Source organism: Miscanthus floridulus, chromosome 14 (assembly GCF_019320115.1).
Source record: "Miscanthus floridulus cultivar M001 chromosome 14, ASM1932011v1, whole genome shotgun sequence".
Classification (NCBI taxonomy): Eukaryota; Viridiplantae; Streptophyta; class Magnoliopsida; order Poales; family Poaceae; genus Miscanthus; species Miscanthus floridulus.
Genome location: NC_089593.1, coordinates 18140492 through 18167790, shown reverse-complemented (window position 1 = coordinate 18167790; position 27299 = coordinate 18140492). Strand labels below are relative to the sequence as shown.

Sequence of the window (27299 nt, the reverse complement as noted above, 5' to 3'; positions counted from 1 at the left end):
GTAGTGATACCTCCTTGGAGGCGTCGTTGAAGAACCTAATGCCCCGGTCTGTGTCGATGACGCTAGATTCTGGGTGTAAGCCCCACCTTAGAAACCCCTAAGGTCAGCGGCGATGGTGTCCACGGTGAACTCCTTGGGCGTCACTCCCCTTCCTAAAGGCGTCATTAAAGAATATTGTCTGTGGTTCTATCGTGCCATTGGTTCATGGTGGAGTTTCTCATTGCGTCTCTGTGTGCATCATTGTCAGCAACCCACTAGATCGATTCAACAATTGGACACATAGGAAAGCATACAATCTTCTAGAAAGTTCTAGATACAATACAAGTGGGAAGGAAGAAGGATAAAGGATAGAAATCTAGCCTAAGCTAGCCTCGAGCATACGCTCACCTCGACTCCAGCAGAGCTCGCCGTCGCCGATTTCGTGGCTCTGGTGTTCGACACCCCTTCCATTGCTATAGCTTCTGTCTTTGTGTGATGATGCTACGCCTCTCGTGGCTGGCTGCCGTGGGCCGATACAGGATCAGCCCAGCCCACTTGTCCTTTGTTTGGCCCAATCTGCAGTATCCTGACAATCATGTCCTTCCTCGCAATGGTTTGTCCTGCAGTGTTTGACCTTGTTGCCATCGTTTGGCTTTCGTAGTGGATACTCTGTCGTTAGTCTGGTCGTTGTTGGATTCCCTGGCGGATGCATGCTTTGTCACCGTTGTTTCTTTGGTCCCCTCTCTAATAGATGCTTTGCTACAGAGAGCATGCTGGACCCCTGCTTGGCTTGGTCATCGCTGGCGGATGCTTTGCCGCCGATTGCTGGATGCTCATTTGTCTTCTCTAGTGAATGCTTTGGCCGTGGCTTTGTCCTATTTGTAGGCAACCATTACTTTGATGTATCTTCTTTTGCAGGTTCAGTTCGGTTGGATTATAGTGTTGAGGGCAGTCAGTGTTTCTTTCTTTCTCTTTCTTTTGTTCATTTGCTTTGTTCAAGGGCACTTATCAATGGCTTGGTGATTTGTAATCTGTGCTACGAGAGATCTCTCGTAGTTGTGTCGTGTAACTCTCTTTTGCTTAATGAAATATGGGCTATGCCACGTTTTCAAAAAAAAATCATATATAAAATGACATTATTTTATGGCTGTGATTTGGACTATTTGGAGATAATGGTGACTCCTTGAAACATTGCCTGTCCCAGACCTTTCCAAAGTGTCGCCGCCTTTATGTACACAAACCCACGATGAGTGCTCTCTCTTTGGCAAAGATAGGTCACCTTTTTCCCTGTTATCCTTAGCAAAAAGACTTCCAATGAAATAAGTTTTCACGAGTCAATGTGCATTTTTGTAGTGAGCTGAAATATCGGTGCTACTTAAAGCACTTCAATGCCGTTCTCGTCTTTGCACGTAGAAGATCAACAACGTTAAAAAAAAGTCCAAAAACTTTGCGAGATGTCAAGAACGTCATTGAATCGTGTTTTTTGTTTCTTAAATATTCCGTTTTTTTATATTCTCGTTCGTCTAAGATTGATCGAAGGCATAATCTCCATTTCAAATGTAGCCTATATAACATAGTACCTTTTTCTTTTCATTTTTAGCGTAATATAGCCCCTTAGTCTTATTGCACGCTGACAGAGAGTCGTAAAGCACCATAGACTGAGGATCAGTCGGTGGATGTCATCACCGCATCATGCAACTAATTAAACATACCCGATGATATCTTAAGAGGTGCTCCAGAGTAAAGACATCTGTTACTGTGACATGCATACAGAAAGGGCGATAAAGGCTCCTTTCGCTTCGCTGAAAAAACAAACCAAAACACTGTTCCGGCTGATTTGTTGTGGGAGAAAAACACGGTTCCGGCTGAAAAAACAAGCTAAAAAAGATGGATTATAAGAGAAACGAACAGTACCAAAGCAGGGAACACAATCGACAAAATCTCATTGTCGTATGAGAGATAAGATAAGCACACCAAATACATTTTTTTTTTTGCGAAAAACATATATAATATATTCATGTGAAAGCTAAGCCATCGGTGATTCGTAAGGCCTTTGGATTTCTTGGCTAAAACTAGTTGCTATACTTTTTAGTCGTTGAGGATTCAAACAGGAGGACTAATGGGTAGGCTAAAGTTTAGCAAGCCCTAATTAGTTCTTAACTCACTAGTCCATAGAACACAGCTATTTGGGACTAACAATTAGTTGAGGATCAAAACATGACTAGGCTAAACTTTAGCTAGCTAACTACTAGTCAACTAATCACTAGTGCTGGTCCATCTAAACAGGACCTACGCTAGTCTGTTAGCTCATACTCCCTCTGGCTATCTAAAGAAAATACAATTATAATCTCTTTTAAGTTAGTCAATCTTAAATTTGACTGAATATATCATAACACTGAATAATTATTATTAAACTGATTATAAAAATATGTTCTAGTAAACTTATTTAAATATATAAATATTACTAGTATATTTCACCAACGTAGTTCTAAAACCAAAATTACATTTTGGACCGAGGGTGTATGCGAAGCTAACATGCATGCATGTCAACTGCAAACTTGGAAAAAGAAACTTGATTACGGGAGTAAGATAGCACTCGGACATTCTGTTCAAGAATTAATAGAAGGTAGCGATCGAGGATGTATGCAAAGCTAACATGCATGCATGTCAACTGCAAGCTTACCAAAAAGGAAAAAGAAAAAACTCGACCCGTAGAGAGTAAAACCAGTCCCATGCATTCTGTTTAACATAGAAGGTAATCTCATGCACACGAAAGATATCTCCGAACCCCGCCTCACCATACGGAGCGGCACCGTTGACCATTTGAGAACATGGACCGTTTCTTAGACTTATGCTTTGGCGTGGAATAGATGAAGGGATTTTGTAACCTTAATCCTAACCTTCGTTCCCACGAGAAATCTAACTAAGAACCTGAAGAGAGTGCTACATACTAGAGTCACCTAACCAGTCCGGCTAGACACCCGTTTGCTGCACCATGTCAACTGCTTAGCAAGGACAATGCATGGATGCGTGGCCACCTGTATGGCGCCTAGCTAGCTACTATCATACCAAATAAATATCATCAAAATCTTTGTTAAATATATTTTAATAGTGTACCTACTTAATATCATAAACTATTTTATAAATTTGGGCAAACTTTATGACCGAGGTAGTAGTTTCACAAGTTAACCAAGAGATTGAGTGCAAAATAAATAAGGATCGGTTTGCTTGTTGTGCAGGAATTGTGCAAAAATTTTATAAAAATTAGTTTATTTTCATAGGTCCCGCGTTCGGACAGGGCCTACAGTTTATACACCTCTCGCCAGGCTTCGAGGAAAGGAAAGAGCGCCAAGCTTTGGCCCTTTTGCTTTCCTTCTTCTCTCATCAAAGTTGGGGGCTAGATGGATCTCACTCTCATGCACGTCTCCTCAGCGTGCATTCCCACCTGTGGAGGAAATGACTGCGGGTATATCCCTCTCTCTTTTCTACAGGCTTATATATTAGCCATGTCTGGATTGTGATCATGCACAAGATTGGTTTGTGATGTATAAAACCGCGCAACCCTCCTTTTTTTAGTCAAACTCGCTTTTAATTCCCAAGTTGAGATAAACCGAAATGCATCTTCTAAATTCTAATTCTAATCAATTAGAAAGTAATAGCATGTGACAAAAAATCCAACAAAATGTACGAGAACGACAGAGATGTCGTCCTTATCCTTTGAGAACTATGCCTTTTAGTAAATACCATATGAAAAAAAATAATCTTTAGAGGGAGTTTCAATAAGAAAGTGAGCCTAGCTCAACTGGCTAGGTGAGAGGTGTGGTCGTGCATTCAACCACCCAACTAGGAACAAGTTCTCTGTTGACTAAATTTTATAATGCTTGGAAATAATGAGAGCCATCGGTTTGGCTAAATCTGATGGTTGACAAATAGGAGAAACCTACTCAGAGGAACTTAAGCTGTGGGTCGAAACTAAAATCTAGTGGGCTCGAAACCGGCTCTAATTACATTGTGGAGGGTAGAATGGTACTTTTGCATGGATTCGCTGGCCATGGATCGAAAAAACTGTCCTCCCGGCGGTACACGCCGGCCATATCGGACTGCATTGGCTCACCACCTACGAGCTTACGCGCGGACGCAAACGCTGGCCGTTGGCCGCTTGCCGCTACCTCGTCGGCTTGGCCGTAGGCCGGCCAGGGCTCAGTTAGAGAGGCATGGTGGCACCGTTGGGTCAGGGCGTGGCCGCGGCTGTGGCTGTGGTGGCAGCGGTGATGGGACGCGGGCATGCGAGAGGAGCTGAGCGTGGTAGAGTAAGAGGAAGGGGAGGGGAGGGTACAGGCGCCGGCCCCGACGAGCACGGGCATAGGTAACACAATTGCTTTCTCGGTTACAAAGGAGTACAAAGTTCAGGAAAAAATCGATCTGTTAATTTGTTGATTTGTTACACTTGGCCGCAAATGTATGAACCGTGGAGGCCAAATAAGTGCAGGCAGGTGATAGATCGGAAGTAGCAGCTGATCGGCGATGGGAGGAGGCAGGCAGCAGGCTACCGAAGCGGATGACCTGCAGACTGCCAAGCCCCAGCAGATGGTTGATGCATAGCTCGTGAAGGTGGCCGGAGGTGATCCCAGATGGTGGCCCGTACGAACAGTCGGTGGCGATCGAGCTCCTCTAGATAACCGGTGGTGATCCCCGAACAGTCAGGCGCCGGCACCGGTGAGCCTTTCAGGCGACGGCGAGCCCTTCCCCATATCCATGCGGCTTTCAGTTTGTCCGAGAGAGGGAGAAAGAAAGAAGACGTCGGAGCAACTTAGGATACACTGGAATGACCCAATTACCCCTAATTACTTTTAATTAACGAAAAAAATCCACAGGGAGGAACCACGGATTCTTTCCTAGCACCGTAACAAACCTCAAATTTGATTGTCTATTTCTCTTCTTAATGAAAACCACCAAATTCCTCCTAGATTGGATCTCGTTTTTTTAGAGGGAGTTTCAATACCCACTAAGTCCTATGTCTAGGAGAAACATTTCGATCCATTTTGGATCTTGGTGGAAAGATACTTATATATTCAGCTGACTGAACAACAAACATTCTGGTTTTATTCAAAGACCATTAGAATCGTGTGGTTTATATATTTAGTTGCAAAAATGCAACTTTAGCTAGCTAATCATTCCACTGATCAATTTATGTCCTGTTAGAGCTCGTTGGAAAGGTATCAATGGTATAGTACTCATAACCTGCTCAATCGCCACATTTGGCTTTCATATATACTATATTAAGAGATGGGCCCGTTCGCTTCGCTGAAAAAGCAAACCGAAACACTGTTCCGGCTGATTTGTTGTGAGAGAAAAACATTGTTCCAGCTGAAAAAACAAGCTGAAAAGTACGGATTATAAAAAAAGCGAACATGGCCCGAAACATATCTTCCAAAGGTGAAGGTCCAATTCAGACATCTTGCCAAAAATGTTTCTGGGGCTCATTGTTCAAAATAAAAGGACCTAATCTCATAAATCGCTCTTTGGCCTTTGTAAGGCAAGATCAAAAGTGAGAATCTCTATGTTTCCATTGTACCTCACCAAAAGTTTTATTTTTGAAGTACTTCTTAAGAAGTTGTTGCCAGACTCCATCCTCGTTAAATAAACTAAAAAGATACTTAATAAGTAAGTAGATATTTTAAATATTTAGATTTTGTATACCCAATCCTCCATGATCCTTCATGTACAAATGATATCATGTTTGACTAACCTATACTTATTTTTATGATCACCACATTGCTTAAAACCCAGGATTTGTTGTAGTTTAATTTCTTTAGGATCCCCGAGGGACCTCAAGAATTATAATATATACATCACTAAATTGTTAATACTTTATGAGGACTAAACGACCCACCAGTGGTCACCATCTTTTCCTTTCGAGTTGCTTTGTTTTTTTTAACCTCTCTTCCACTACTTTTCTATCTTTATTTGGAAGTCTTCTATGATGCATAGTTTCTTCGATATATTCAAAGGGTAGCTCCCCATTTAACATCCAAATATTTGTGAGTATTAATGTTGAAAATCCTTTGCCTTCCCATAACAAAATAATCCACTCTTATGGAATGTTTTCTTTAAGCCAAACAATTGCTTGAATGCACAAAGCAAGGACTTCATATTGTTGTATTTTTCAACTAAGTGAGGAACCACTCCTTTGGCCATCCTCTTTTCATCTTGCTGCGAAAATGGCCAGCATATACACAACTACATTAAAGAGAATATAAGAGACATCCCCTTCTTAGCCATTTCTTTGTTTCGAAACAACAACCAATGACATCATTTACCTTAACTCTAACACTCCCCCATGCATGCATACTAGGATTTGAAAACTGGTCACCTTTTTCCTAATGAGACACGTGCATTGTATTTTGTTACAAAAATTAAATTAGGTGGTACTGTAGCTGTATCTATAGGATGGTCATCGTTGAAAAGGGCTTATAGTTTAGTCAATCGTCCTTTTGTTTGTTTTCGTTTTTGAGAGCTAAAAATTGCAAGAGGCTAGAACTATAATAAAAATTGGTTGTGTGCAAAACTCTTACAGAGACCAAAATGAGCTTCCTTTTTCTATAATTATACTTAGCAACTCGCAACATAAAACTTATCCAAGAATATGTGTCCACACGAAATCAATCAACAATGGGGAAGACAGTTGGATATACACTGAAGTTGGATGGAGATGAAGGGAAAACGGTGGAAAACACAGAGGAGAATATTCTGTTATAATTCTTTTCTTCCTGGCGATGGATTAGGCTTTAGTGACTTTGATAGAGCATAAAAGCTTTTCATAAAGTAAAGAAAGACTGGCCATCAAAAGCTCATGTGTGGCATTTCCTGGCCGAAAGCCGGTCTGCAGGCCGCAGCAGCTGGTCGCAGTACACTCCTTTGAATCTCTTTTGCTTGTTTGAGCCACAACTTTTTCAGATAGGGAGCACATTGCACAATGCCATTAAACTACGTCTCCTTTGGGCAAAACGGATCCTCACAGTTGCTTCTCTGGGAAAACCGAAGATGCCATCCTTTTATTTATTTTTTACAGGCCCATGATTTATTGCCATTCTCGTAATGTATGCTAACAGAGAGCTAATATTCCCCGTAAGATGTTTCAAAACTCAAAAGAAAACTGAAACTAGCCCCAAAGAAACAAAAATGCAAATGAAAATGTAGCCGTACATTTGATTCCTGAATGCATCCGTCGGGACAGTAATTTATTCATAGGAACTTGCAGGAGTGCATCTGCAGTTCGAATCAAATATAAGGCAGCCGAAAGATTTAACGAACCCAATTCTTGATTTGCGGTCGTTCGCCCGGGGCCAATGTCGTCTCTGCGCCGTGCGGGCGGCAGTTCGGCATGGCCCACTTTTGCAGCGCAGTGTGAGGGATTTTTTTTCGAAAGGACGGCAAAAGCTTTGCCGCGATTTCTATTAGACGAAGAAAGAAAAAAAAAAGGCAAATGCCCACCCAGTTTTTTAAGCGGAAACTGGGTCCAAAAACCATACAACTCAGGCGAGTGTTACCACTCGTCCTCCTAGCAACTTTTGAACAACTGTCACAACTCACGCTTTGTAGCTTGGTCGCATCTACTCAAACTAACAACACCCACCCAACTAAGACACCTCAACTAGAGAAAGACAACTTGGAGAACCGTAGGTAGCACCGAGCACCAACACCGAGCACTGTCACTGTAGGAGAAGCGCCATGACTGACGACAAGAGGTTCACAGCGGGATCTAGATCGCCTAGCAAAGCCTTCAAGAAGGAAACGACGCCAGGAGCGTCGACAAGCTAGCCCGACGAGGGAAGGTTTTCACCTGCGACATCCAACGCGGTAGGAAGAGAGGTCGTAAAGGACGCCTCCAAAGAGGGCACGGCATCCGCAGATGTCGCCGTCCAAACTTTCGCCCCGACCTCATGCTTCTTCCATATCCGCCGCCGCCGGAGTTCCACAGAGCTAGCCTGACCTGAGGAACCAGCTCGGGCAAGGGAAAGGCAGGTGGCGGGGAGAAGAGGGCCGGGATCAGAAGAAGCCCCAGTCGCCCATCCCACCACCGTCCCAGCCCCTGCCAAGCGGTCCCAGCGTCAAAACCCGCCGCGCAGAGCCTCCAGCAGCCCCATTACGAACTTCCGCCATCGGCACGCCGGATCTAGCAGAGGAACGCTAGCCCCGACCAAGGAGGCCAAGGCCGACTGCCATCACTACATCCGTTCCCAGCCCCACCATACCCGAAGGGTGCCGCGGCGGGCCGCCGCCCCCAACGTCGGTGAAGGCCGGAGAGCACCTCCTCCGCAGATCCAAGGCGGAGAGTGCTGGCTCCGTCCACCCCAGACCGGGTGTGCCGCCAGTCGAGTTCCCCCGAAGAGCACGCCGAGGAGCCCCCCGGGAGAGACGCGACCACAGAACTTGGCCAGGGAGACAGATCCGGGCAGGGGAGGGAGGGGTCCGCCCGCCCTGGTGCCAGAAGCGCCGCCGGCCGAGGTTCCCCTCGAAGAATCGCGCCGGAACCCAACGGACCAGCCTGAAACGCGCCAGCACCACCCCCACGCCGCCGGAGCTGGATCTAGCCGGCGGGGGACTAGATCCACCCACAAAGAGGCCGGATCTGGGCCGCCAGCCATCACCAAGAGAAGCGCGACGACGGCGCAGGTTATCACCAGGAGAGGGAGAGGGATGGAGAGGGAGAGGGAGGGAGACACCCGGCCACCCCCGTCCTTGCCCTCCACCGGAGCTCCGGCGGCGAGCTCTGGAGGCGGCCGAGACAGGGAGGATGTAGGGAGGGGCCTGTAGGTGGGGGCGACGGCGCCGCCCGAGTCGCCCTCGGGGGAGAGCGACGCGGGGGCCGAAGGGTGTGTCGGCCGCCGAAACCGCAGTGTGAGGGATTGATCGCTAGATTGTTACCCGCGCAACTTTTCTTAAAAATTACTCCATCCGTTTCAAATTATAAGACGGTATAATCTTAAATCACATGTTAAAAAGTACAAAGTTATACTAAATCTTAAGATTTTCCAGAAGATTTAGAAGTTGTGGAATTTTTTTTCCAAAGAAAAGTCATGGGGCCTGTGGGACGTCGTTCGCTGATTTATGTGTAATAATTTTATAACTTTCAAAAAATGAAAGTTGCGGAAATAATTTTTTTCCAAAAACAAAGAAAAGTCGTGGTGGTTGTGGAACTGACCACTGGATTCCGGACCCGTTCAAATATCGTTTGGCGAACTCCGTAAAAGTCCATGTTTCCTGCTCAGAAATTTTTAGGTCGGACCATATTTCGGCAGTGCGGCAGATTGGGCCGTCTCAGATCACATGGCCGAGCCGGAAATCTCATAGGCCCCCGCCCCAAGCGTATGGGCCTCCAAGCTAGCTGTAGCTAGGCCCGTTGAGAGCCTATAATGTGACATTCCGATGGGCTCCGTCTGCTGCTGATTTTGTCGGCCCATGCTCGTGGTGCCGCGCGCCAGAAAGCAGCCCAGCACGTTCAAGCTGAAATTTTGCCCCGAGACATTATTCTTCTGGAGCGGCCAAGGTCACTTCAACCTACACTCCATCCACGTGCTACGTACTACCACTGACGCGCGGACCAGTGACACGCGGGACCACCATGTCATACTACCGCCGCTGACTCCGGGTACCTTCCCCCGCGTAGCGGTTGCGGTTCACCGCGATGGTGCGCTGGCGTGAGCCAATCAGGAAGCTCCCCGCCAAAACCCGGGGTGAGGTACGCGCGCGAGCTGGCGCGTGGTCCAGCTGTCAGCGTGGGAGGAGGAGGAGGTGGGAGCCGGGGACGCGACGAGGCGGGCGGCGGGAAAATAAAAGCGCGCGCGCACTTCTTCACCCCGGGCCCGGGAGGATTCGGTCGGACGACCCCACACAGCTAGCTGGACAGTTTCCCGTCGGTCACGCTCACGCTTTGCTGCTTTTTGCTGCGCGCCCATGGTTTTCTTTTCTCCTCCCTGTGATGAAATGACGAGCACGTCATGTCACGTTGCATCACCCGTATTTCAACCAAGTATAGCATCGGCAGATTTTTTTTTTCTCAGGCTTACTACAAATATACTAGCGGAGTACTCCGTACGTGGTTTTATGTCAAGGAGTATACAGTGATACTCGTTGTCTTGTAGTGCTTACTAGTAGAAGGAAATTATTTTGGCTTTGCTATTAATCTATAAATTTCTAAGTTTATAAAGAAATATATTGTCATGTTCGCTTCGCTGAAAAGTACTATCGATTGATTTGTTGCGAGAGAAAAACACAATACCATGACTGATAAGTTCAAGCGAACAGGGCCATATCTACGTTACCAGGTAATTATATGCATTTTAAGGCAAATCTTGTCTATAAATTTAGTTGAAACTATACAAATTTAATTTAGGATCAATCAAAAATGAATTGTGGTTTTTGAAACTCGCCACAAGAATAATTCTTAAAGTCCCCATCTAAGATGAATTTAGGATCATGAATACTTGCCAAAAATGCTTGAATAAGCATTTGTTTACTACCTGAAATCATACTCCTGTAAGTCCTTTAATTTTAAGCACAAAAGCATAAATTTACAAAGCTACAATTATAGTTCAAATAAATAAATCTACTATGGTCTTTCTTTTACCCGAACGCAACAAGCGTGAAGTGATTTGTAACTGATTTTTGTAATGTTTGGCTAACCACATTTTAAACTAGAGAGAGAGAGCATTAGCAGCCTTTTAGAAGCTATCTTAAACTACGCGTTTCCTGTTTGCTACTGTTTACATACATATTCAATTATACAAAATTCCATGATTTTAGAATAGTTTTGAATTACAAATGCACGGAAACAGAATTGCTCAAACATTTTTGTTTTACAGTTTTGCCCCTCTTCCTCCAGGCAGGCTCCAGTAGAGCTACAGCGGCGTCCACACCATCCACACCATAAACTCGGCAAGTCGCAACACCCACTGAAAACTCCAATTTCCCTCGCTTCTCCCACCCCCTTCGTTTCCCTCGTTTTCTTCCCTCCCCTCCCCTCACCTCATCCCCTACCGGCGCAAACCCTCGCCCGCCGCCTTCCTCCCCAGATCACAGTCGCCCGCCCGCGCGCGCGCGCCGGCCCTCCGATCCGCGCCCCCGCGCGTGCCCGGATCCCCATGGCGGCGGCCGCCGGCGACGGGGCCAGCGAGGCCAGGGCGCGGGCGCTGCTGCAGCACCACCAGCCGTTCGCGCCGCTGCCAGGGGAGTACCACCACTTCGGCGCGCCCGCCGCCGCCGCCGAGGAGATGGTGGAGGCGGTCGTCCTCAGGACGCCAGTGAGTTCCGGGGAGCGGGAGTTGTTGTGCTGAAATTCCCCGTTGTTTGGGTCCGATATTCTAGCGCGCCGGTTTATATTGGCCCGGCCCCTCCCGTCGGCGGCCAGGGGAGCTGGGGGAGTGCGCGCGTATCAGGCGGACTGAATCGACTGTAGCAATGCGTGGCGAGCGAGCTGAGGTGGATGGGGATGGCTGCGTTTTGGTGTTAGCAAAGACGTGTTGCTTAATTTTGGTACATATGGTCCGATCTGCTGCGAATTCTGCACGGATTCGTGGTATCTGCAACTTGTCGTTACTTTAGGTGGTGATTAAGGATAGTTTGCTGCGGTTTAGGTGAATGTTGCTAGGATGTAGTAAGAGAATGTACTAATCTGCTGGAATTTGGTAATTGGATGATTGAAGGAATGGACTATGACCTTTTTACCTGGTCTGTACCCACATTTAGAATAAACAACCAGTGGAGCGATCCACATATGAACGGATTCTCGTGCTGATGAATCAGTAGTGTGTGCTGATTTGTCTGAGCTTCTTCTTTTTATGGGTGATTCCCAGGTGCAAAACAAACTATTACCTGATTTTGATAAACACTTGTTAAGCCTTTGCATCCTGTATGATGCATTTTCTTAAAAGCACCAGGCAATAGAATTTTGTTGGCAGTAGCTTGAAAACACTAACTAGTGCTCCACAATGCTGAAAATTGAGTGTGGACTATGTTTCCTTACTAAAGCGTAAAGCCTCATGCAGGCACAGCATCTGAACTTGCTGAAAAATCTATAACGGTTATGAACTTTTGTCGAACAGTCTCCTTTTGCACCAAAATAACGAATCGCTATCTTGTAACCTTTTTTTTCACTGACGTGTCTGAGCACGTTTCATTAAGAGGGAAGCGAGTGCGACCCACGTCGCTGCCAAGGCTAACCTTGGCAGCTATGGTACAAAGTTTTAACCCACTATCTTGCTACTTTAGAACACTGTCTAATCAGTCTGGCATAATCTACTTTCAATTTTGCCGTACTAACAATTTTCCCATGACGTTGTACACTTGTCTGCATGTGGAGACTATCAGGATGACATTGCATGTTTTTTAGTAGTATTAACACTTTGCTCATAAATATTATATCTCAATGCCTTTTGAAAGTGTTATGCGTTACATCTGCACGCAACTCCTTATTTAGCTTTGTTCCTAACAAGAACCTTCCTATTGCAGTTCAAACGGAAACATAATAACAGACCAGGAAATGAAGCTGGCGAATCAAATGACTTGATGATGAGCCCTGGATATGCTAATGCTGGCAGCAGCCCAGTTCCTACACCCCCTTCAGGGAAAGGTTTAAAACCATCCACCAAGCCTAAGGCTATGAAGGGCCAGAAATCTTGCCCTCAGACCCCTTTGAGTTTTGGTGAGTGATGCCACACCTGTAATGTAAACCGTAAATCATCCTATTTGGGACCAAAGTACTCAATTCAATTGCAAATACTCTTTCCCAGGTTCTCCAGGCAATCCTTCTACCCCTGTTGGTGGCTGCCGCTATGATAGCTCCCTCGGTGAGAAGAATCAGCTATTGGTTTTCCTGTTTTGCTTTTCACATTTCTGTGGCATCTTGATCAGTTTTCCTTTTCTTTTAATTGCGGGGTATTATTGCCTTTTAGGGCTCTTGACAAAGAAGTTCCTGAACTTGCTAAAAGGTGCACCTGGTGGCATTGTTGATCTGAATAATGCTGCAGAAACTCTGGAGGTTGGTGCTTTCTTTTTTGGTATCTTGTTCCAATCACGATTTTCTTTGGTTAAACATATGCATATGGAACTTGGTTTGCAGGTACAGAAAAGGCGCATATATGACATTACTAATGTTCTCGAAGGGATTGGGCTGATAGAAAAGAAGCTTAAGAACAACATCCGTTGGAAGTAATTATTCTCATTCTCTGTATCTGTAATTGGTCTTTAATGGGCATTACTTAATTCATGTGACCTTTTGTAGAGGAGTTGATGACTCTCGACCCGGAGAAGGTAGTGATGATATGTCCATCTTACAGGTACCATTATTCATTTCTCGCTATGTGACTAAGTTCTTTTGAATTCTTGTGTGACACAATTTGTCGAATTGGGAATGCAAATGCTTAAGTAATGGTTCTTATCTTGGAATGAATATTTGTTCTTTATATTTTTTTATCAACAGGCAGATATCGACGCTCTCACACTGCGAGAGCGCAATTTGGATGAACAAATAAGGTTAGTCTCCAGCTGTTAAAAACCTCATATTATTGTTATGCTTTCACTAAGCATGCTTCTCCAATATTTCTTGCAGTGAAATGCGAGACAGATTAAGAGCGCTAACTGAAGATGAAAATAACCAAAAGTAACTACCTTTTTTATTGAGACCTGAGCAACCTCAGATGTCAAGGCAGTGCAGGTTTTAGACCTTATTAATGAATCTCTCTACCTGCAGGTGGCTTTATGTCACGGAAGATGATATCAAATCTTTGCCATGCTTCCAGGTACTTCTCTTTTCTAACTCTAGTGACTGTGAAAATCATTACTACTCTGTATATATATGAATCGATTATTAATCATTACTACTCCGTATATATATGAATCGATTATTAATATTAACTAATAATACCTTACAACTTTCAGAATCAGACTCTAATTGCTATAAAAGCACCGCATGGTACAACTTTGGAAGTCCCAGACCCTGATGAGGTGAGTTGCAAAACCATTCTTGTTTTTCATACTGGGGATCCTGGAGGGATGTTGCTTGTCGCTAATGGAAGCAACTTTCCTGTGCAGGTTAATGGTTATCCTCAAAGGAGATATAGGATTGTCCTAAGAAGTACCATGGGTCCGATAGATGTGTACCTAGTTAGGTATGTGCTCCTTGTATCCATATACGCCTGGCATTGTTATGCTGAAAACATAAATTCAGAATGTACATCTCCAACCTGCCTAACATTGTTTTATTGTTTAATCGTAGTCAATTTGAGGAGATGAGTGGCATGGAGACTCCTCCAAGGCCTACACAGACAATAAGCATGGATCCTATAGAGAATCCTAGGACGCCTTTGGCTGCGAATTGCAACAAAGTCACAGGGATGCAATCAAATATTCAAGAAGGGCCTATCCTACCTTCTGATGTACCTAGCAGTTCACAGGACATTTCAGGGATGATGAAGATTGTCCCTTCGGAGCTTGATGTAAGTTCACTTGCATGCATAATTATCCAAAAAGATGTATTAAAGAGAATCATTTTGTCTAAGATCATTTTCTTACTATTTCATAGCATGCCTCGTTGCACCTGTCCTCAAATTCTCTTTTGGCTTCACCTTTAGTTGGTCTAGCTTCGTCCAATTTGGCACATATCAACTACTTTGCTTCACTTCACTGCAACTTGTTTTTAGGGAGTATCAACTTCCATATCACTTGTGATGATAGTGGACATGCACGTGTGGCACGTGTCTAATATTATGATATATTTACACCTAAACTTATCCATGAGGGCTACTTGCACTTCTTGGTACATTTCTAACCCGCTGAGATAGCCAAAATATTTTCCTTGCATACCCTCAGAAGAAAGAGTGGCTAGACAAGCATCTGAAAGCCCAATATTCTTCAGTGACTCTTCAAATCTAATTAGTAGTCAAGAAAAGCGCAAATGCAGTTCCTAGGTATAGAGAGTAGCAGCAAGTGACCAAATCATCTCAGGTCTCAGGGTTTTAGCTTCGATGCATATATACAGTTCCTACCTAGCATAAACATACCAGAATAGGGCCTTAAATAGCTCGTCAAACGTTTAGACAGTTTTACAAGTAAGTGCATCATTTCTTCAAAAGGACAGCACTCCAAAAGTGGTCCGTACAAGGAAGATATCTATATAAAAATGTCATAAGAACTCAAATATATAGATGCCAAAAGTATGATTGAGCTGGGATGATTAAAAGTAAATCACACATACTGGGACTCTCCAAGGGATGACATCGCCATGGTGGAGCAAACAGGGTGGACAGAGGACGACATTGGCTGTGTCCGACAGACATGTGACATCTTATCCTCGACGACCTCATGTTCTGATGGATGCTGCTGATCACTTGAGTGCCACTACTGCAAGGCATTCAAGGCAAACATATGAGACGAGCAGTTAAATTGGATGCTGCAACTCAGAATTTTTTAATGGTTAAATTTGAATAAAATCAAATCCGCACTCAAAGGATGTAGGATTTGCACACCTTCTAATAAAATAGTTCAGTATGTGATCCTCATGCAGGGCACTAATTAAGAAGCTCCTATTTCTTTTCCTTGAATGCCATCATGACTGACTTCTGAAAATTTCAACTGAATAAGAATGAATAAATAGCAGGCAGAACATATAGAGCTAGCTACAAAATGAACTTATCCAGCAAGCAGAACACTACAAAATTAATGTAGTTCAAATCCATAATCGTGGTCAGTATTACTCATGCAAATATTAGAATTTTCGAATTAATTCCTAGGAATTTTCGGCATAATTGCAAGCTTCAAAATGGCCTGGACAACCAAACCAGAGCACGGTATATTGCTTAAAAAAGCGCCATAAGCCAGGGATTTCCAAGCTCAGCATATAGATTTAAAAACTGTCATATGGATCAGGAAACATGTTTCAACGGAATGCATTTAGCAGTATCGAATATGTTGCATGAAATATTAATTATGCGTCTTTTGAAATGACTTCAAAGACTCTAAACTCCACATGTAGATCACTCTTGAGGCAAGCTTTTCTTTTGGCCCACTATTGGTGCAAATATCCAGCAAATCATATCTATATTAAAGGCAGTCTTCCAGATAAATTATTGCTAGAAATCCTCCAAAAAGATGTATTAAATAGAATCGTTTTGTCTAAGATCATTTTCTTACTATTTCATAGCATGGCTCGTTGCACCTGTCCTCAATTTCTCCTTTGGCTTCACCGCTTCACCTTTAGTCGGTCTATGCTTCGTCCAATTTGGCACATATCAACCACTTTGCTTCACTTCACTGCAACTTGTTTTTAGGGAGTATCAACTTCCATATCACTTGCTGTGATGATTCAACGATTGATCTGTAAAGAGTTACAAATTGAGTTTTTTTTTTAATCAAGCATCACCATATTCACGGGCTATGCATCCATTTTGGAAACTAGTCTGCAAATTATCTTTGTGCCACTTCTGAATTCAATGGCTTTCATTTTGCAGTTATTTTAATGTAGTACAAGCACTTTATAAGGCATTAACCCCTTTCTATATTGTCAGGCTGATACAGACTACTGGCTCTTATCGGACAACACAGGAGTTAGCATGACGAACATGTGGGAGACAGGACGTATCCTTCTAACAGTCTATGTCACCCTTATCTTTCATACTTGCACTAAGTTTCTCATATAGTATAGTTTGATGTGAAACCTGTAAACCCCTTAACCGAACAAAGCAGAAGATGTGGAGTGGGACAGGATTGAAAAATTCAACGCAGAGGATTTCCTGGAAGTGGGCACTCCCCAGCAGCAGGATAAACCAGCCGACGTCGTGGATGGTCCCTCCTGTATAAGTTGAAACCTGCCGAATCACGGCGGTGAAATACCTTTCATAGTTCAGCGGCCGCTCCGGTCAACCTGGAGCAGTAGATGGCTGTGAGTGATGTACAGATGCCAGATCAGTAATAGTAACTTACAAATTGTGTGGACCCTGCCATCGTCCAGAAATGTCGATCATAACCGAGAGTGGATGGCTCAGGCAGGCCTTGTCAGGTTCATGCTCAAACATTGCAGATGCAGGCTGAGGCTGCATTGCCTGGTAGTTGTTGCATGCTGTGTATCTTAAGGTCACAGCACTAGGAGTGTATCGAATCCATTTGTAAAATAGCAGCCATGATTATTTATTATTTGTGTGGTAGTGGTACTGATCCATCATTTTTTTTAGAAGCTCACATACTAGGAATATATTTTCTATTATTATTTTCGGTCAATGTCGAATATCTTGTAGTACTTGTGTGAGCAATCGTAGATGGCACCACACCATGTCACATACTCACATGTCGGTGCCGCGTCAATGGGTTATACAGGACCATGGTGGTGACTCAGAAGCTCGTAAAATACCCTATTTGAAGCTTTGGAGTTGGGACACACCATAGTCACACTGACGGCTAATAGATCCTTAGAAAAATGCCTCAAAGCAGCGTAGAGAAAGAGAATAAAATGAGTCAAGAACATCAGAAGACTATGGAGAGAATCTTGCCTGCGTATGCAGAAATAACTCTACAACCTTGGTTGGACACTCGGCGTTAAAAAAACATAGAAATTAACCAACGGGGATTGAATTTTGAAGTGATCGTCTCAAATCCGTCTTAACCAGGGAAATCAATCCCATGCATTTAGATGGAAGAAACTCCCACCCATCCTCCACAAACCACAAACTTGAGAAACATCAAAGAATTCCAGAATGATGCATATATATAACTATATGTATACACAAACCATAAAAGGTTACTAGGACAATAGCTTGCACAAAAACCGAATCAATCACTCCAGTTTGCACAGCATATTCAGAACAAGACAGCCCAATAACTCAATGGAATGGATTGGATACTTATACTCCAATCTTGTCGCACATCTAGTCACCACAAAACAGTACAAAATACGAATGCCCAAGATTCCATCCATCTTGATATTCCTAGATGCCCAAGAAGAAAATTTGGTCATAAAAATACACCTTTCTTTTACCGTTAGGATCGAGTGTCAGGTCAGCTAGTCTGCTACATTCTCTTTTGAGTGTATACCACTACATCGTGTAAACCCTAAATACACTCCAGGCTAAAAAGTCCCTTGCTGACTAAACATTTCCGGATGCAGGGAAAAATATAATAATGCTGTATTATATCTTGCAAATGTCCAATAAACCAAGCCCATGCTTGTACTACTCAGCACCTTGGGTCAACAGTTCAACACAATCACTTCTCAAAATTTTCTTCACCATGCATCCCGATTGCTCCATGCTCACAGAAATCAATTAAGCATTCCCAGATATTTGCCTGGAGTTCCAACCTTTGCTAAAACAAGGATTCACCTCAACTCCATAGTGAAATTTACCTTCTCGATACACTACACTTCTAGCTGACGAAGAGAATCTGGGCTGACAAGAAATATTCGCCTTTGACTACTGTTGTACCAGAAGACCACTACTCCTTTGTAAGCTGTTCTTGGGATGCCATCCTGGATTAAAAAAAAACAAAATAAAGAAGCATGATACACTCTGCTGCTTTTCAAATCCCAATCAGCAATTCATAACAGAGCAAAGAACTACATCTACAACATATGAAAAACTGTTGCTTCACATAATTAAGGAAATTATCTAGATTTGGGTCAAGAATAAACCTTCCATTCTTCGAATATTCCAAATTGACGAGCTATCCGCTCAAAATCTTCCTGATCGTTGTATTGGATCCTTACATCCTCAGCCATATTGTGGGCTTTCAACACAGCATCCGATCCATGGAGAGGAGTGGCACTAGCTACCTCTTTTCCAAATTTGGTTAAAAACTTATCCTAACAGTATCACAATGATTAGGCACTTCTTATGTAAACGAGAGCCTTCGAAATCCAATTATCAGTTCTTACCTCCCCAAGGTAGCTCAGATCCTCAGAATTCCAGTCAATCTGCAGCCACAAATAAGAACAAGTAAATTTCAGACACAAGTAGCTCGTAACAGGATTACAAAATGAAAAATATGGAAAGTTTTGCATACATTAACATCATTTAACCTAATGGGCTCCAAATATTGCTCAAAGAATTGTCCCAAGCTTGATCCCTGCAAAGAAAATATAATGCCAACAATTGTGAGACAGCCACAAATGGCTCGTTGGTTTCTATTGCACAAAGAAATGTGCTACTTGCCGTGGCAGATTCACTTTTGACTGTTACCTGTTGGTCTTTATTGCATGAAGAAATGTGGTACAGGTGACTGCTATTCCTATTGCTATAGCAACTGCTAGTATTTTAATTAAGAAAATTGAGGAAAATAGTCAACGTACATGCTTGCCAAAATTGTATGTTCTACAAATTTCTGGGCGTATGAATTGCCGATTTCCATGTACCTCCTTTAGCCTCACCCAATCATCCCAATAAGTAAAATCTCATCAAGGAAAAACTAGATAAAAAGTGGAGAAATAGCACAGCTAATAATAAAAATTATTTAGGAAGCAGTAAGGATATGCTTTAGGCCACTTTGGTGACAGTTCAATCCAAGTGGACTTTGTTAACATCCATCCAAGCCCAGGAAAGAAATCCGAACGGTAAAGAGCTTCTGCAGAACGCTAGCATAGCAAAGTGAATAGTATTCCCTCTAAATAGGGAAAGGAATTTGAAAGTAAGAGTATCATAGTACAAACTTGGGTCGTGAACAAACTGCTTTTGACCATTGTCGTTCCAAGAAGAAACAGCCATAATCGTCCTTCCGTGCCACAATGATTAGAATAAAAGGAAAGTGAGTAGAGAAATTTATATATCGAGTTCCTCAGATTTGCAATTAGAAAGCACAATAATGTAACATACTTGTCATTATCAAGTAATTTAGCTGCAGCCTCAAAATAGTCGAAAAAATCCGGGGCAATCTCCATGTCATCTATTAATAAATTAATTATGACAACCTGTTGGAAAACGAAAATATGTAGTAATAAATGGAAAAGGATCATCATAGATGTCAGACCTTCTAGAATGATTACTCGAGCAAAGTTATGTTTAATGAATAGGTTGTCCAAGGCCCACTTATAATGTTCTGAACAAGTGCAAGTGTTAGGATTTAGGAACCACATAAAATCCTTAAGAACACATACATCAGTTAAGGAGCACTTACTAGCAATCTTGTAATATGCTGTTAATTCTCCCGGCCTTTCAGTTCGCACAGGTTCAAGATCCACATGCTGCGACATATAGAAAGCATAAGGACAAAAGAAAGTCTTAGCTAAATGAATCAATTACTACTTTGCATGGAAACCAATTCAACTAACGAAGGGGGGGAAACATACTAGATACTGCCATCCAAATTCACTATAAGATGTGAATTTGAATCATTGATTTCCAATACAAGGCAAGTTAGTTTCGACCTTCATTTAGCTCAGTGAAAACAGACACCAGAGTAAAACGAGGTCTTTTGGTCTCTATTCTATATTTCATACTGGAATCAATGCCACCATCCTATTTGAGGTCCTCACAGATATGTTAACCCTAATGCGACCAAAATAATGCAAGGGTTTTCTCCATCAGGGCTATGTAAAATTCCACAAGTAAACTGTTATGAATAACACATAACTGTATTGAACAGCCCAAGGGGTAATATATCGAATGCATTAATGGAATACAAAAAAGGACTTTAGTGCTGAAATGAAAATGATTCTGTTACTCCTAATATGAACATCACCTCTTTGTGACAATGTCCAATGCTTAAAATACAAAGAACACAGTGGACTGTGTTCTACAGTACCAGTTAAATAAGCATAAGAGAGCTCTAAAAAACCAACACAACATTTATTTCTGCACCTGCATATATGTTATTTGTTTATATTCCAAAGCTTTCCTTTTCACAGCTCCATTTGCTCCATCCTGTGACAAGAACCAATGAAAAAAAAAGGACTTCCCACACATTTAGTGGATCCAAGAAAAGAAATTGGTATATCAGTACCTGAGATATAAAAAGCGGAAACTTTGAAGCAACTGTTGTCTGATACCTGCAACACATACATCAGCCATTTAGAAAGGGGCTCTATGCACCAAGCTACATTGAGCTAAACAGGGTTAACAGGTAGCAATGAAGAATGCAACTTAAATCTTGTATAGAACCACAAATAATTAACACTAGGTGGGTAATAGTTCCAATTTAGGAAACATTTTAGGAAATCAAGAGTAGAATACTAGAATAGATTTTTTTTTTCCTTTTGAAAATGAATGATTCAGACGTGAACCATACTTCAGGATAGATTCAACTGTTCTCTCTAAATAGTCCGGTCGATTGCAAGCCATTATGACAACAGCAGCAACAGGAACCACATTATTGTCTAGTAGCTTCTGCACACTCCTTTCTGCATTTAAAAGAAATGTTAAATGAAGGGCTAGAAAGTACACAAGGGTAGAATATAGATAAAAGGAAGAACAGTGTAAGTTAAGTCAAAATACAATTTTCGACCCCATAAGCAGATGGCAGCTGCAAGGTTTAAGTACAAGATGTCTAATTTGGCATTTGGACAACATTTAGCAAATTTTACTATGGTCCATTTGTTGCAATGCTATTTCTAAACACATTTTACTCAGATTTATACACATAGTATATAAAGGTTAAAATATTCTCACATATAGAGTCATGGAAAATGATAGTTGAATTCTTGAAAAAGGAATGATAATTTCAATATGATATAAAACAGTCAGACTGTTTATGAGTTGTTTACAATACATGGAGGATCAACTATGTGCATAATGCTCCAGTATGACAAGGTTCTGACGTGGTATCCTACAACCTAAAAGTCTTACTCTGTGTATCATAACTGAAACAGTGGGAGGACAAAGAAATTTAACTAAGGAGGACAAGGGTAGCCAACAAAATGAATAATAAAATGCTAGAAGAAGGTGATGGTTCATACTTTCAAGATCCTTTATCAAAATCTTCAGATGTGAACGTTCTTCATCTTGCCGTACCTTTATCTCTGTTGCATCACCGAAACTTTATAATGTTAAATACCCACTAGATCTGTCAGTCAAGATAATACACAAAAGCAGACAGCACCTCAAAAGAAATAGAAGGATTTTTCGTAAAGCAGGGAAAAGCATATCTGTACTGCCATGATCAAAGCAGTGTCGAGATATACAAGCTTATTCAGGAGGTGATTGGTGAAGATGAGCATTGTAACAATTTATCATCAGCAAAAGCCGTAAGTTTTGTCACAGAGCACAGCAGGGCAAACTAAAAGTTGCAGCAAGCATTAATTGAGTAGTAAATATCCAAGACAGTACCAGGAACTATCATAATCAATTCCTATCTTGCAAGCGTTACACTTGGTCAACCCCATAGATATGCTTGATTTGAGTTGTAATTATAACGTCCAAAAAAATATCACATGGAGGTGCAAGTTTAAGGTGTTTGTACCTTCCAATGCTACAATCTTCTCCTGCTGCATACTGACTTGATCGATCAAGGACTTTAATTGACTGGTGCACTGATTTTCAGATCTTTCCTGTATGGTGCAAATTACAGGTGTAAACAATTTTGAGTTATGGAGTGCCTTCGATCCTAGTCCTACAGTGAGTCAACGGAAAGATGGGAGGCTTCCAATGGAAATGCATAGGTGAAGAACGGATATAGAAAGAAAAGAGGGGCAATTAATATTACTTACTGCTTCTGCAAGACGGTCTGCATAATGGGACTGGGTAGCAAAGAGACGCACCTGAAGGGAGAGACTGTGTCAGTATAGCTCACTCATAGAGATGGAAATAGAATGAATTCATAGCATCCGGAGACCGGACCACTGAGACCTCAATTGGACAGTGGACAAAGAGACAGAAAGAAAGGGCAGGTAGGCTCCCATACTTGGATGTAGATGAAAGCTGCAGCGGCAGCGAGGAGGAGGAGGCGGAGGTCGCAGGGGCTCCGAGCCATCGCCGTATGCACCTGTAATTAGATTCAGATCCGATTACGAATAGTATGTTACGGTTTGGGCGCACGGTTTTTACCTACGAATTTCGTTAAGGTTTGGGCGCACGGCTTCGCACAGCAGGAAGGGAGAACAAGGGGAGGGAATACCTGTTGTCCTGGTGGTGCTCGTCGCCGGCCAAGGTGGCGAGCGGCGACGGCGCGGGGACACCGGGGCTGCAGAGGGCGGACGCCGTGCCGGAGCTGGTCGCGAGGACGCTGGGCCCCAGGTGGTGCTCGACCGAGCGCAGTCTCCTCTCCGGGTTGCGGCGCGGCGAGCGGATGGAGGAGATCGGCCGCTGGCGAGACGAGTTCAGGCGGCGGGCCAAGGGTCGAGCTACCAATAGTTTACTAATCGTTTCAAAAAAAAAAAAAAAAAAGAGTTCTTGCTAATCCATGAGTTATGCAGTTACTTTCTCGGTGGGTGTACGACGTACATGTACGGAGTACACTGCAGGGTAATGCTTAGGCCTGCACGTACTGGCTAAATATCCCTGCTTCCTCTCTCAGTCTTCCCATCTCTCCCAAAAATATCTCTCAATCCTATCGTGTCTTGTTACGTCGTGTGCTCGCTGTTGCGTCTTTCCCGCCATACACCCCATCTCGCACTGCGCGGCTCCCCCATCCAGCGCCACTATCCATCCCGCGCCGTGCCCCTCCATCGTTGTGTCGTGCTCCATCCCCCGCCGCACCCACTCCAGCTCGCTGCGCGCCCTCACTGCTGCGCACCGTGCCCCGTCCCCCGCGCACGTCGAGGTGCTGCCAACGTCGTCGTTCCCCACCAGAAGGTCGTGGCCGCTGTCGACGCCATGGCCGCCGCGATGTGTGGTCTCAGCAAGGAGATGTTGCAATGAAAGCGCATGTTGCAAGCGTATGTTTCAAGTGTTTCAGACGTTTTAGAGGTATGTTGCAATTATTTCATATGGATTTGTAAAAGTAGATTGAGATGTTGCATATGTTGCAACTGAATCAAGAGGCATGTTGCAACTGTTTCAGAGGCATGTTTCAAGTGTTTCAGAGGTGCATTCAAAATATTTCATCTATTCTAGACGTATGTTGCAAGCGTTCTGATCTGGATATTGCATATATTTCACACCTATGTTGCAACAATATGTTCCAAATATTTCAGTAAGTGTTTTCATGTTGTAAGTTGCAAGTGTTTTTATTTAGATGTTGCATGTGTTCTGATGTTTCATCTATTTCATATGTATGTTGCATTCAAGTATTTCATGTTGCACATATTTTATGTTTTTCGGAGAGTCAATGGGTGCGGGGAGTTATGGTGGCACGGCACGGTCACCTGGGAATGGGTGCGGCGAGTTGGGGGCGGTGGATGGGGCGCGCGACGCGCCAATGTCATGTAGACGAGGCGCGGTCAAGGCGCACTCGGGGCAGGGTGGGGCAAACAGCCTTGAATCAAGACGGATATGGCAGGCTACGAGTGTAAGGCGAGTCCTCTAGACACGCGGGGCACTGGGACGGGGCGGGGTGCGTGTGCGGGGCGGGAAAAATCAGCGGAGGGGGGTAGGCTGTGCGGGCATCCGTCCGGACTTTCGAATGCTAGCACCTCCGCTTCATGTACTATGTACGATGCGTTATATACTTATGGCCATGTTCGCTTCTCTTATAATCTGTACTTTTCAGCTTCTTTTTTCAGCCGGGACAGTGTTTTTCTCTCACAACAAATCAGCCGAAACAGTGTTTTGTCTTGTTTTTTCAGCGAAACGAACGGGGCCTATATGTTTTATATATGGCAACTCTTGATTTCTATCTAGAGCAAAAATTAGGCCAGATTCAGTGGAGATTTCATTTGTTTTATTTGTATTTAATACTGTGACACATCATCGGATTTTGATGACTAGGTAGGTTAATTATAAAGAGAGAAAGAATTTCATGAAGTTTCATTTGGATTTGTTACGGCTACCAACAGAAAAGCTAACATGCCTTGTAACCACGCCGTGAAACTCAACGGTGAGACTAGCATTATAGTTTCAGGTCTGCTTGACAGTTATGAGTGGTGACTGGTGAGGGTGGTGGGGACGAGGAGTTTCTTTCTTTCCTCCTCCCCTTCTTTTTCGAGGTTGACGTCATTTTCCCCTTTACAAGGCTCATAGCAACTTTTTGTGCAGGATGGCGGCAACTCTTAACTCTAGGTCAGTAACACCTAGATTAACTCCATATTTAGATCTAGAGTTTCATGTTTTTATGTTATATTAGGACGGTCCTATGATGCGTTTAGCTGCATCATGGAAAAGCATGCCACACTGATGACTGTTGAGTTATGAAAACTCAACATAAATGGAATGATAACGAAGATTTTAAAATGGCATCGTGGCTCCATTTCATTATCATAACTCTATCACATCTAGATATGGGGCTTTCGCATCCGTTAAGACGGTTCTCAGATGGATCTATTCAGCTGCATCACGGAGAAAGCATGCCACATTGATGATTTTTGAGTTATGAAAACTCAACAAATTAAAAATAGAAGAGATAACTAAGCATGAAAATGGTATCATGCCGTCTCTATTTCATTATCACTCGCCCTGTACAGTGCAGGGGTGTGATATTTATATTAGGCAATAACTTTTTACCTTTTTACCCCTCCCCCTTACAAGGTTTTTGTACAAATTTCTAGAATATTACAGGGCATATTAGTTTTTTCATGAAGCCTCCACATGTTGTTGCCAACATGGGACTTCATTCTAGAATGGTCTCTCCAATCAATTGAGACTACGCCCAAGACTTTACTTGACGCTCGAAAGCTTCATGTCCCAGGCTGACAAAGTCTTCCACGAAGTCTCCTTTGGCCAAAGTCATCCCCATTCCCGCTTCTAGCGAAGTATTCTTCGTTTGATATGTTTGTGTCATGAGGTCCCTATCACATCTAGATCTAGGGCTTCCACATTTGTGACAGTTCCCGTGCATCATGGGGAAACCATGTCAAGTTGATGACTCCACTTGGTAGTGATATCCTAGTGATGCGAGGGAATTTGTAGGGCTGCTTGCATGGCACAACCATAGGTGGAACTGGACTGGGTTGACCTATCTTCAATGACATACCACTTCTTCTATCACCCAAATTGGAACCAAGACAGTGCATTTGGAGTTGACATTATGAAGTAAGCCATAAAGGATGATTTGAGTTGGAACTTGGAGATTTTTTTATTCTTCTTTTCTTTTGTATTTAGTTTCTCTTGTGTGCATCAGGATCCATTTTGGATTTTGTAAGGTCCCCGTGAAGCACAAAAGGAGGTGAACATTTCACATCTCTCCCTATGGTAGTCAATAGTAAATCCTGCATAGGTTGAGAGGGCGATATGATGGAGGGCAATAGATGTTAGGGGGTTGGAAATGCATACGCCTTAGAGTCAGGTGTGCATGATTAACTTAGATAAGTTGGATCACATCCTAAGTTGGATCATTAGGAGAAAGGGCCGATATAGATACGTGCTCCTAGGTGAGACTTTTCACAATGTGTAGGGTGAGAAGGTTCCATATTACTAGGGTATGGTTCCAACTAAAACCTACATTTGGACTTAGGGAAGTCATGTAGAGGCATTGACTAGGGTCCATGTGTCAATTACTTAGGTGTTTACAAACTCAAGTTGCCCTTAGACGGGTGGTCTGTCGATGAGTGCAGACGGTCCACCAAGCCAAGACAGGAGGGTGTCTTTGAGTGTTCTCATGGACGGTCCTTGTGAACAAGTGTACGGTCCATTAGGTCAAGGACAAAGTAGTGTAGAGTGTTGATGACTCAATGTGGCACTAAGAGACGATCCGCATGAGCTGGCGGACTATCCAGCAGACCCAGGACTCCTAATAGCAGTCATCTATGTTGTTTTGGTAGATCTACAGTGGTTTTGCCGATGATGCAAGTGTCTTCTGAAGAGTTTTTAGATGTCATATCTAGTTGATTGCTAACCCGTGTTGAGTTGTTTTTAGTTGTTTGTTGAGTAGTCTTTCATCTCGTCATTGTAAGATTTTTACGTCCAGTTTTCTCTTAAAAACCAGACCAACCTCTCTTTTTTCTAATAAAATTACAGCAAAACTTTTGTAGTCAATTAAAAAAATAATACATGGGCAGAATCAAAAGTAAAGAATTCTCTTCTACTCAAAGAGTTTGACAATAACATAACAGCATAGCACAGATGATCCTACATTAAATTCAGAATATTCACTCTGGGTTCTTTCCAGAATTACATGTACATACAGACGCCTTGACCTGCTGCTGTTCGCAGCACTAGGTAACACTTCTACATCCAGTGTAGAGTGTGGTGCCATCATTTGTAGGGCATGGCAGCTAGCAGCTGGAGCCTGGAGGTTTTCTTTTTAGGCCAAGC

At 43.1% G+C, this 27299-nt stretch overlaps 2 protein-coding genes and 1 long non-coding RNA gene across 9 annotated transcripts; 1 reads left to right on the top strand and 2 right to left on the bottom strand.

The window, feature by feature from the left end:
• The first annotated feature begins 10947 nt into the window (after nucleotides 1-10947).
• LOC136502690 (transcription factor E2FA-like) lies at nucleotides 10948-17187 on the top strand. 7 transcript variants are annotated; one of them, XM_066497926.1, is made up of 14 exons: nucleotides 10948-11282; nucleotides 12490-12682; nucleotides 12771-12827; nucleotides 12933-13018; nucleotides 13100-13188; nucleotides 13262-13316; nucleotides 13460-13512; nucleotides 13589-13639; nucleotides 13730-13778; nucleotides 13918-13983; nucleotides 14071-14147; nucleotides 14255-14474; nucleotides 16542-16611; nucleotides 16720-17187. In XM_066497926.1, exons 1-14 carry the CDS (start codon nucleotides 11124-11126, stop codon nucleotides 16836-16838), a joined length of 1344 nt encoding a protein of 447 aa, XP_066354023.1. In that variant the 5' UTR covers nucleotides 10948-11123; the 3' UTR covers nucleotides 16839-17187. The 7 variants fall into 7 exon arrangements, with proteins under 7 accessions (XP_066354023.1, XP_066354024.1, XP_066354022.1 ...); XM_066497927.1 differs by having other exon boundaries at nucleotides 10949-11282; nucleotides 12490-12610; nucleotides 16717-17187; XM_066497925.1 differs by having other exon boundaries at nucleotides 10949-11282; nucleotides 16717-17187.
• Nucleotides 14836-16517, bottom strand: LOC136502692 (uncharacterized). Its single transcript, XR_010770664.1, has 3 exons — nucleotides 16168-16517; nucleotides 15504-15596; nucleotides 14836-15378 (listed from the first exon to the last, which is right to left on the bottom strand). It is a non-coding gene; the product is annotated as an uncharacterized lncRNA (long non-coding RNA).
• Nucleotides 17188-17974: 787 nt separating the features above from the next.
• LOC136502691 (alpha-1,3-mannosyl-glycoprotein 2-beta-N-acetylglucosaminyltransferase-like) lies at nucleotides 17975-23755 on the bottom strand. Its single transcript, XM_066497932.1, has 18 exons — nucleotides 23068-23755; nucleotides 22855-22935; nucleotides 22661-22711; nucleotides 22414-22501; nucleotides 21911-21973; nucleotides 21244-21355; nucleotides 20959-21004; nucleotides 20817-20879; nucleotides 20134-20200; nucleotides 19987-20055; nucleotides 19833-19902; nucleotides 19670-19731; nucleotides 19495-19584; nucleotides 19313-19407; nucleotides 19027-19089; nucleotides 18899-18937; nucleotides 18656-18826; nucleotides 17975-18493 (listed from the first exon to the last, which is right to left on the bottom strand). Exons 2-18 carry the CDS (start codon nucleotides 22921-22923, stop codon nucleotides 18383-18385), a joined length of 1329 nt encoding a protein of 442 aa, XP_066354029.1. The 5' UTR covers nucleotides 22924-22935; nucleotides 23068-23755; the 3' UTR covers nucleotides 17975-18382.
• Nucleotides 23756-27299: the final 3544 nt, after the last annotated feature.